The sequence below is a fragment of the Nannobrachium achirus genome (genome assembly GCF_963921795.1).
Source record: "Nannobrachium achirus genome assembly, chromosome: 7".
Classification (NCBI taxonomy): Eukaryota; Metazoa; Chordata; class Actinopteri; order Myctophiformes; family Myctophidae; genus Nannobrachium; species Nannobrachium achirus.
Window position 1 is genome coordinate 16,866,913 of NC_137816.1, and position 12,347 is coordinate 16,879,259.

General features: G+C 41.8%; 1 protein-coding gene across 1 annotated transcript in view; it reads right to left on the reverse strand.

Moving 5' to 3' along the window:
* LOC308288605 (CUB and sushi domain-containing protein 1) overlaps positions 1-12,347 on the reverse strand; it is an 803,860-nt gene that overhangs the window by 392,474 nt on the left and 399,039 nt on the right. Inside the window, 2 exon segments of the mRNA XM_080730076.1 lie at positions 3,565-3,642; positions 6,249-6,361. Of these exon segments, the coding sequence (XP_080586202.1) occupies positions 3,565-3,642; positions 6,249-6,361 (191 nt within the window).

The window sequence follows — 12,347 nt, forward strand, 5'->3', positions numbered from 1 at the left end:
CATTATATTACCTATTAGGGGCTGCTTTATACTGCATTTATGCATTTTGATGCATGCATATAGGATAATGATAGTGGCAGTCCTTTATAGTGCACAGGCTTTGATTTTGATATTAAGAAAATAGGAAGTAGATATTTCAGTATGTTCTATGCACAGATCCCTGGCTTGGACGCATCTTTGTGAGAAAAATATTGGAGACAGACTTGCAAGTTGAAGTGTTTACATGTTCGTATGAATGCACAGGCTTTTATGATGTGTTTCATGAACCATTAGTGGAGAGCCCTACCATCTTTCAGATCAGACCAGATCTGGTGAAAGGATGAAAGAAGGATGGAAGATGGAACAGTGCACTGCAGGAGGAGAATTATTTCTTTGATGTAATGGACAACATCCTCTCAAAATTCAGACATAGCTGCTATAAATGGAGTTGGCATGTGATGAACGGACTGCACTCAAAACTTATCTGCTGCTACCTACCTAAATGAAGAAGAAAAAATGTAAAGTATTTTGAAAGTACTGAGATGTACAGAAGTAGTAAAAGTAGACAACATTTCTGTGTTTTGTTTATTTGTACAATGAAAAAGGTCTTTATACTGTACTATTGATACTTATTTTACTTTTACTTTTGATTTTAACTTTTACAATAGTGATAGTCTTTTTTTCCCCCATGTTAAAAGTGTAAGAAATCATGAAGCAGTTGCACCTTTGTTACATGGCAGCTGGACAGCTACCGTCGCTCCATAAAAGAAATAAAAGAATAAATATTTGGAATCTGGAATGGGGCCACAAGAAAGCTCCCCAGGGGCCGGATTTGGCCCACAGGCCGCCAATTGAATATCACTGGTGTATGGCTTCTGGTGAATCATGACCATAAAACATTTGATTCTGTGAAGAAGAAAAAAAATCGAACCTCTGTTCGAAGTGGAGCTGTGTGTGTGTGTGTGTGTGTGTGTGTGTGTGTGTGTGTGTGTGTGTGTGTGTGTGTGTGTATTGCAGTTGATGCTCAGGGCAGGCTAGACTCAACAGCACCTCTCTGGTCACCCAGGGTTACTACATACAGGCTACATACAGACCCACCCACCCACATACCCACCCACATACCTACACACACGGCCACGTATAGGGGAGCTTGTGTTCCACACAGCTCCAAAAAAGTAAAACATCAAAACATATGGTATTTATTAAATATGTCTATATCAATTTTCAATTCAACTTCTGTCATTATGAGTGTTCTTCAGTACTGTAGTACCACCTGGTATGGATGCTTGTCTGCAGCCCTAAAGACACAACTGCTGCAACAACTGATTATTTGTTCAAAGATAGTTGGACAACCACTTCAGAGGCTATACAGTACGACTACGTATGACAACAGCATTCTAAGGTTGGCAAGAAATATTACGGTACCTCTAATAGTAGCCATGTGTTGCATAGAGAATATAGGTTGCTGCCTTTAGGAAGGAGATACGGTGTTCCAGAATACAATAAGGTCAGACTAAAAAGGTCCTTTGTCCATTAGTCGACTTTAAGGCTTAATCAGGAGTTTGGCCAGAGGTAGGCTTAGCGGTGGACATTGCTCTTGTCTATATTATCCTTATGTATGTAAACCTGTCTTGTTTTTGTTCCCTTGTGTCAAATATTTGTATATATGTTTCGCATACATGGCTGCTGTGTCGCAAGACAAATTTCAGTGTGAACTGACAATAAAGTACTATATCATATCATATCATATCATATCAATTTATTTTCCTCACAGAATCAAATGTTTTATGGTCATAATTCATCGGGAGCATGGGTGGCTTGATCCTAGGCTCAACATAATTGATATAAATATTTTTTACACCGTTGTGTATAAATTAGGCATTATAGCCAGCGCTAGCCAGCGCTGTTCAATGGTTCAATAAGCTTGTTATCCCTTTATGCAATTCAGGCAACATACAGAACGTGTTGTTTAATCATATAAATAGGTAAGACTCAGAGGATAATAGGGGTGCATAATGTATTCTATGGTTTTTAAGATTTAATTGATTGTAGCTATAGGCACCTTTTCAAGAATGCTGTGAATACAACATTTGTCAGACAACTCCGAGACTGGATCGAATATGTCCTTATTTCAGTTCAAATGAACGGGGTAAGGAATAAAAATCCAGATGGAATATGTGGTAATTACAGGAATATGAATAAAAGCGACTCAAATTACAAGCCATCCGCTGACTAGTTTCACAAAGTTGTGATGTTGCAACGTTGCAGCTCAGAAACACGTTTCAAGTTTGTTGCAAAAGGCTGTAGCCTACACGCATGTATTGTGCATTCTCCATGAAGCACTGAAACTCACCTGTGATGCATTGCTATGCCTCATGTCTCATTGTTCATCTATCTATACACATGCACACATTTACATTATAATTGCAACAATCCAAGCACCAAGACTCGAACACGCACGCACGCACGCACACACACACACACACACACACACACACACACACACACACACACACACACACACACACACACACACACACACACACACACACACACACACACACACACACACACACACACACACACACACACACACACACACACACACACACACACACACCACCCCCCCCCCCCCCCCCCCCCCCAGGGCTAATTGCACCCACAGATGATTGGCTGAGTGAGCACTGAGTAAACCAGTAGAATTATTAATGAGGCTTTCATTAAGAAGCTAAATGCAAGGGAATGCTTGAGGTATGAGGAAGGGCTCTCGTGATAATTAAACGCCTATATGTCACACGTGACATGGTCTGAGTGTGCGTGTGGCAACAAATAATGCTACCACCCTATAGGATATTCATTAGCATTGATTTCAATGGAGAGCTTTAGCACCACATGAGCTATGGGAAGTTTGTGCGTGGACGGACACCCATTAACTGGCACTGAAGGTATTCTTCCCAGGGCCCACATAAAAGGAGGCGACGTCACTCACCCTTTCGCTCTCACAAACTTATAGACCGCAGGTTCTCAAAGTGGATTCCAGGGACTCTCTGGATTCCATTAGGGGGTCTAAATGGACCCTTACAAGACCGTAACTCTGACAATATGCAAATACGGTAGTACCAAATAGTACCAAATGGACCAGTTGTACTGTCATGCTGCGTTCAAACCTGGATAGTTTGCGTGGCGCGATTACATACTGTACATACTGTACAAAGTGAATGCAAAGACGAGACGACACACGATCCGAAGGGTCGCTTCAGTATCTTCGTCCCAGTTGGAAAAATCCAACTGAACGGCCAATCAGCATTGATGTTGTCCAGAGACACAGAAATGTTTTGGGTGTTTGATTTTTGGGACTTACTTTTTTCCAGGTGTTTGGCCTTGATTCTGACGTGACTTATGTTTTTCCAACGCTGACCAGTGCGACTTAAGTGCAGCGATTCAATCGACTAGAAACTATATCTCTTCAGGTTGGAATGCACCAGAGATAAGGGGAGACCTTGACATGTAAAAGTCTGAGAACCATTGGTATTGACACTCTCTGACACACTCGTTCTGACACACACACGATGGGTGCTAACTTACAGACAGCATTTTTGTGGCTCGAGTCTTTACTGGGCATCATCTTCACTCCTCTGGACTTCAGCTCTATCGCTTTCTTTACTGTAGAGAGAGAGAGAATTAATATGTAAATGATCCTTTCTCAAAGTCAATTTAGCTGTAACAGTTCAAAGCATGTATAATGCAATGCAGAATATACACCATACTGCCTGGTCTGTGAAGAGAAGAATAAGCAACAAATCAAAAACAGGTTTGAGGGTTCAGCTTGAGAGCAGAGGAGGGGAGGGGAGAGGAGAGGAGAGGAGAGGAGAGGAGAGGAGAGGAGAGGAGAGGAGAGGAGAGGAGAGGAGAGGAGAGGAGAGGAGAGGAGAGGAGGAGACAATCAAGTAGCAAAGAGAGGAAAGGAGAAAAGGGGGATCGTGCAGCTGAGTGAGGGGGCATCATTAGAATACATTCCATCTTTCCCCCCTTTTTGTCACAACCCAACAACAATCCACAGAGAAATACATTTGGCAGGAGCAGTATTTGACTATAGGCCTACATTACCCTACACGCACGCACACACGCACACACTCGCACACACACAAACCTTCTACACAGAATAATGGTCTTTGAAGGAAGTACTGATTTCAGGCCAAAACTCCAACTAGTATTGTAGTCCCACAGGGGGGAAGAAGGGAGAGTGAGGCAGAGAAGGGGAAAGTAAGGGAAGGAGAGAGAGACAGATCTGGTACATCTCCCAGCATGCACTCCGTTGGCAACAGCCAATTAAATCTGCGCTGCCACGTGGAAACGAATACGTTCGTTAATATGCTAATTAAGTCATGCAGCCAGCCAATTAGATGCCAGGAGAGGTCTTGCATGACAGGTGAATAAAAGCCTGAGATCTATCTCTAAAGGAAAGTGATATTTACACTGTTATTGTGTCCAAGTTGAGCATTCTCATGCCGCGTTGTGAGCTTGTAGATCGGCTATTTTCACTACTTCTTCATTATTATATTTTTTTATTCATGGTAATTCTTAGATTTGTTTGTTTGTTTGTTTTAAAATGTATAAAACCTTTTTTTTTTTACACATTTGAAATACGTTTGAAATACATGTATTTATTTAAATGTAGGAAAAGAAAAGGAGATTTTTACTTGAGTCGTGACCCAACTTTTTTTGTCTGCGACCCACAAATGGGTCCCGACCCACTGTTTGGGAAACAGTGATCTAGAGCCTGCTCTCCCTCTAACCTCTCTGATTTATACTTGCCGTACGTGTCGCACACGGAAATAGTTATGCTGTGACCCATTGTGAGCTTTAGATCAGCTATTTATGGTACACTTAAGTGCACTGGTGCTGGTCAGAGACCTTCATGCCTCTGACCAGCACTTTGTCACCTTCTCCTCTCCCACCTAAAACTACACAACTTTCACTTTTTTTTCACTTGAGGTCTCTAAACATGGTTATCTGAACACTGACCAATCAGAAAGACCTCTTCCATTTTCATTCACTCCTCTCTGCCCAGAGCCGTTTCTGGGCCCATGGATTCTGCAATGGGGCCTTCCTGCAGGCGCGAGCGTAGCGAGCGCCCGCGAAAAAATAATAGGCCTAATATTTTTTATCGTTTTTTTAATCCATTTTATAATGGAAATATATATATATATATATATATATATATATATATATATATAAATGAATAAATAAAAAACGACAACAACAGGCAACGTATTTTTGCTATGTTTGATTTGTTCTTTTCTTATTTAAATAAAAAATGAATCTTCCCCATAGGGGTGCTGGAACACCTGCAGCACCCCTAGTTCCCATGCTGTTCCCACGCTCCTGCACAGTGGCCACTGTGCCAAAACATCACATACACTTTCTCTTTCAGCGGTGTGGAGATGTGCGGAAGCAAAGAAAGTCACCACAGTTTGATTTGATCATTGCTTAGTCAATTATGAAGGGATTTTAAAAATTAAAACGTCTCCATATTGCTTGGGAAGTCTACTTCGCAGAGAAACCGTGGCCTTTGCGATTCGCTAATCGCGAGATTTCGCATTGTGATTTCGGTTTGAAAACGATTAACCATGCAGCAGTAGTTCTTTTCTGCTGAGGAGGGGGCGGTGGGGGGCCTTTTTGGTCGGCGGGGCCCTACGCAGTCTGCATAGTCTGCGTATACGGCCCGCCGCCGCTATCTCTGCCTTCTCCCTCTCACTGTCCACTACTAAGTCATCTTTCTATTGCACCAGGATTCAGTCATGTGCCTCTAACCGAGCTCTTCTGCATCTTCTCCTCCGTCCTTAAACCCCCTCCCCATCTTCTCTCACAGAATAACCGGATTTGGATCCCAAACAGTCAGGGTTCATGCTGCCCATGATTCTTCTCAGTCCTCATTCTTCTAGACCCATGCTCAGCATTTGACACAGTCAACAACCAGTCTTCAAAACCAGTCTCAAATGTGTCATGAACTCGGGACTGCTGACCTCCATGTTCTAATGCTGTCTGAAAACCTGTCTCTTCAGAGTCTACCTCACCCCAAGCACTCCTCATTCCTTGTATCACTTGTTTTTTTAACATAATTATGTCTAATGTTTAGCTGCTATCCTAGTTTCTTTGTAGCACATACATGTTTCTGAGAGAGAGAGAGAGAGAGAGAGAGAGAGAGAGAGAGAGAGAGAGAGAGAGAGAGAGAGAGAGAGAGAGAGAGAGAGAGAGAGAGACCATACCTTGGTACTGAGCACTGAATCCTTTCCTACGATGGTTGCTATCAGAGGTGAAATGTAGACGCAGCCAATTCTTACTGGATATCACCGGGGAGGGCAGGGTTGTACCAGTTAACCTGAAAAGAAACACATAATATACAAACATGAAGAAAGGACTGAAATATGTGGCATGCATGAAACTACAATATACTTCTCTAAATGTCAGTTTTGTTTATGAATTTGACATTTTGACATACCGCCATGAGAGTTTAAATCTTGATGAAATGAAATCTCTTTCACTTTGTTATTGAGGGGTAGAAAGGACCAAACTCGAAATGTTGCAAATGTGGCATGCATGAAACTGGAATACACTTCCCTGAATGTCAGTTTTATTTATTTGTCATTTTGACATGTCGCCCTGAGAGTTTAAAACTTAATGAAAAGAAATCTCATCCGCATCATATTTTGACACCTTGTCGAGGGTAACCTTTCATGTACTTATTGAAGCTGACGGAATACAGACGTGTCACCTCAATGCTGTCCGTGACAATCCTAAAATTAAGCCCACACCAAACCCATATCCTCAGATCCTTTATAAGCGAACACAACCCAAAACGAGTATTTTGTTATGTCAGTGCTTTGCAAAAGAAGCAAAAGACATTACCAAGGTTGAAGAAATCTTTTTACAGTCACATACTTGAGCCCTTATAAAAAGGGGAAAAAAGACGGTGTTTTGTCAATTTACCATATACAGCAATACATGTTGGGGGTTTACCAACAACAATCCTCATGGATTATGAATCATATTGCCATTGTATCACATTCCATGGTATACAACAAGACTACGAGTATAAAAGCCCTTCCAGTAGCTCCTGGAGTCAATGCTGCTTCTTCACTGAATTCACACCTTTTCATTTTGCACAAAGAGTGACAGGCTGACAGCCATGTTAATTCTGTAATCCAGAGAGAGCTCCGCCGCTCCGATTGGCTCAAGCAACTCTTCCTGACTAGAGAGCATTATGTCAAGGAGGAGAAATATAGACACTCAATGCTCTTGTCTGGCTGCTTGTTTGTAAATGACGTATACATTTACATACAGTAGTACAGCGTGCTTCTAGCTGGCTGCCAGTTGCCTTACAGTGACAGCGGCAAAGTTGAACCTTTCTCAACTTTGCCGTTCTGCATTTTGCTCGCTCCGCCTCCTGCCGCAGTGGGGAAAGCAGCGGCCGCCAGAGACCGCGCATTCAAGCTGGCTGCTTTCTCGGTACGTGCCAGCAAAACACCACTGCTGGTTTTAATAATGCCCTCAACTGGAAATTTGCCAAAGAGTGAAGGAGAACAGCAGACAATCCACTTGGCAGTTTTTAAATATCTTATTATGAGAACAATTATGCAAGTTGATATTTTGGCCTGAGGGTGGCAGTAGAGGATAGGTCATGGGGTCACCCGGGGTTCAAATGCCGCAGAGAATGCATAAACTCAGCAAGTTTCCAGTGAATTTGGAGATTATATTTGGCCTATACAGTATGTATGTATGTACTGTAGCACTAGAGCAAAGGCCATGGGGTCAGCATTGTGTGGCATTACACACACACACACACACACACACACACACACACACACACACACACACACACACACACACACACACACACACACACACACACACACACACACACACACACACACACACACACACACACACACACACACACACACAGTTTGGGAAAGAGTCAAATTTCAATGCATTATTTGGAAAATAATCCTCTCGTATTCATGAAGATGTTTTAGTGGGGCCAAGACATGAGGTTCCACAGTTTCTCCATACCACTCTCTGCTGTACCCCGCTGTACTTTTTAAAAGTAAGACAAAAAAAGTATCGTCAGTCTTTATGGAGAGATTTTGGTTACTTAATTCTATTTGCAGCATTATGCTAAGGCAAGTAAGGCGAAAGCTTACACCTACAGGTCAGAAAAAAACGAAAGAAAACAAAACAGAAAACCAACCTCTACAGCACAGGTTTCGGGAAGAGAATGACATATGCCCTGCTTCCCATAAATACCTTTGGAGAGCCCCTGAGCACGGGGCTTCACCCATAACCCCAGTGGGGTTGCTCAGTTGCCAGTAGTAGAATACTGTGGTTGTACAGGGCAGCTCCCAGGTGAGAATGAGTGTAATTGAATGAATGTGAAGCAAGGGCTTGCTGCAACGAAAATATATGCTCAGCATCCCTTCCCTTGGCAAATAAAGGTTAAACATTGATTTCACAGGTCTGTTTGAAAATATCCAACAAAAAAGCAATAACTGTCATGAGTATTATGAAATTCCATAAGCTACTGGGTGGGGGGATAGCAGGGGGGGAAAAGGCATCTTAATAGTGATTCAAAGGCTTTGGGACTTGATAAAGTGTTCATGATCATCATGTCCCTCAGCAAATAACCAACTCCTCTCCAAGACATTTTGTTTGTTGTGGTAGATCTGTTTTCTGCTCAGTTGGCGCAGCAGCATTACGATCATAAAGCGGAAGTAAGACGTCTTCTCTGATAGCTGTGTTTTCTGCTTATTGACACAGACAAGTTGGTGCATGAAAAATCAATTTAGATGAGGCAAGGGGAGACGACAACACAGAATGAGGGCGTAGGGAAGCTGAGCAGTACCGGATAAGACAAAATAGTACAAGCAAGCAAGCAAGCAGAGGGCGGGAGAGGAATAGATAACACACTGAGGGGTGAAAGAAGCGTAAAGAAAGGAGAGCACGCACAAGTTGAGGAGAGGAACAGCTCAGGTGTGGGGAGGCGACGTGACTTCAAGGAGTAAAATCCCTGATTGTTCATTTAAACTCAGAGCGTGTGTGTGTGTGTGTGTGTGTGTGTGTGTGTGTGTGTGTGTGTGTGTGAGTGAGAAAGAGAGAGAGAGAGAGAGAGAGCATGCACATTCCTAACTGTGAGAGAGAGGGGTGGGTGTGTGGGAGTGTGTGGTGCTAAAGATCCCATGGCCTGGAGGGGAAAAAAAATTGAGGCTCCCTCACAGTCTGCATAATGCTTATGGCCAATACCATGTGAACGTTGGGATCAGTTGCTGAAGCGAGTGAATAGATAAACGTGGAAATGCCTTGTATCACTGATCACTGACTGACCTATCTAATTATATGTTAGATGTTAGATGAGTTAAGTCTTACATCAGACCCAGCTGCTCTCACATGTTGTTACCAATAGCAACCAAGGCAATGGTAGAAAACTATTGGGAAATGGTGCAGTGGGACAAGGGAAATGATGTAACGGGCAGCCTTGGAGCCAACAACTTTCCGTTACTTGATCAACTAGAGTCAGTGTAGCTGTCGCAGGTATAATGTTGTGTAATGTCTTCCTGACAACTTTGAGTGATTACATTTTATTCATTTGAGACTCAAATGACTACTGACAACTGAACTAGTAGAGGTACAGTAAGTCCAACATACAGCCTATAAACATACTGTCCAGCCCTGGAATTCCCCAAAATATATTTTCTAACTCAATGACAAACAAGTTGGACTGATCGAATCAAACATTAACATTATGAATGATAAAACAAACGTATTTTAGTTCAAGCCTACCCGTTAAAACCGTTTTACTATGACTACTTGAATAGGCAATCTGGAAAATGTAGGCTATTTTTATTTTCCAAATAGCATCTTTGTTAACTGCAACAATGTCACTATATTCAATGTCATGGTCACCATTCGTGTTTCTTTTACATTAATTCATGGGTTGCATTTGTAGTCCTACACCGGCCATGTTGAGGACCAACACGGGTGTTCTGATTGACCTGTGTTGGTCCTCAACATGGCCATTTATGACTACAAATGCAACCCATGAATAGTATACCTGTATGACCGATATGTTGTTGTTTTGTATCTACTGCATTTCCTTACTGGCAGAAATAAGCCATTTTACAGAAAGCATTGTGGGCACACTGTGTACACAGATGCATCTTGGACTGGGCGTGTTTCAAATGCGTGGTATGAGTGGCAGTGGGAGAGAAGGCCAACATTCCTACCTCCACTCCACAGTCCCCACTATGCTCTCATGTTCAGAATCAGACGGTGAACCAGATTTAAAAGGTTGAAACACAATTAAAAGTCAACGTTAAGCTACAATTGGTAATGTTAAAAACCACAACCCAAGGCAGAAATCTTGGTGATGTCAAGGACTTGGACCTGAATTTCAACAGCCACATTATAACAAATACAAGTCAGCCTACTACCAGCGTGAGAATGGATCAAGGATTGCCAGTCTCAGCAGGATTTGGAAAAACATCAGTAATCTTCAGTAAACTTGACTATTGGAACGATGTCTTTACAAGTCTCCCTAAAAAAATCGATCAGACAGCTGCAGTTGATTCAAATGTTACGCTAAAGTCCTTACTAATACCAAGAAATTGAATCTTATCACTCCCAGTTTTCAGACCTTTACATTGGCTCCCTCTCTGTCAAATAATTGATTTAAAAACATTACTATTGGTTGAGCATTAAATGGTTTAGGGCCAAAATAAAGTCAGAACTAAACATTGAGGAGCAGCATTCGGTTTTTATGTAGCACATATCTGGAACAAACTCCTAGAAAACTGCAGGTCTACTGCAGGGCGATCTTCTTACTGATTTATTTCTTTAATTTCCTCTGTTTCGTAATTATATTCTCTTATCTTTCCATTTTATTTTAACTTCTTACTTTTAATAGTATTCAAATGTACCTTTATATTTATTTTGCAGTGTCGTATGCTGTGCCTTAATGCTTACTGTTTTGTGTAAGCACTTGGAATTGTCTTGTTGAAATTGGCTATACAAATAAACTTGCCTTGCTTGTCAGACACTTCCTTTGCCTTGAAATGAAGTTGAATATTTGTGGCAAAGAAGGCAGTGCATTATTCTCTTTTGTTTTGTTATGTTTCTGCTGGACCCAGGGTTTTCCCCAAATAATGTTGTCATTTCATATTGCATTAGTTTCTATGTTTGAGTGCAGCATGGGGGAGACTACATTAGAAGCACGCTGGTGAGGCACACTCATGTGGTACTGACCCACTTTCCAAGGCCACTGGCAAGGTTACGCATTCCTCACTAGGACAAACAAAACTACACCTGCTCAGCGCTTCAATGAAAATATCAAAGCCCTCGACATGCAACTTTGATGATGGAGAGGGCCACTATATTTTCACACTCACTCCAGAGGGCCACATGCATATACAGTCAAAAATAGCAAAAATAGCCGATCTACAAGCTCAAAACGCTTATCTGCTATGTTTGCTATTTTTGAAGCGGTGACTAGCCGCTTCCAATGTATGCTCATGTCTGTCCCATTGTCCTCACTCACTCACTCACTCACCAGTATGAACAGGATCTGCGCATGCGCGAGAGAGAGAGAGAGAGAGAGAGAGAGAGAGAGCCGAGAGAGCCAGACAGAGCAAGCGATGCTGATTTCTAAACCGAAAGTGAAACTTACAAACCGCACGCTGAAAACAGAGAGAGAGAGAGAGAGAGAGAGAGAGAGAGAGAGAGAGAGAGAGAGCACGTTGCGGTAAAAAAAACACACACACACACACACACACACACACACACACACACACACACACACACACACACACACACACACACACACACACACACACACACACACACACACACACACACACACACACACACACACACACACACACACACACACGTAAAAACGGGACTCATAAAATGTCCCTGGGACCCATCTGAATCAAAAACATAGATCTGGAACTGCTCTAATTCACCGCTTCAGTTCGAACCGAGGTTTGATTTTTGAATTGGAATCCTAAAAAGTTACATTTGTATTTAATTTCAAATGCTTTTATATGTTCTAATGTTGACTTTATGAACTTAAATACAAATACATTGGACATGAAAAAGACTAACTAGTACTAGTCATTAACCCATTTAGGCCTGACCTAAGTTAGGCCTGACCTAAGTTTCAAATATTATTCAAAAAACTACAAAAACAAATATGTTGTTACATACTGTACATACACACTAAAATGTGTATTTTGTAATTACTAATATAGAGTGAAGTAATGAAAGTGGGTCATGTTTGGATAGTTGGAATTGTAACAGCTGAAATAAATATA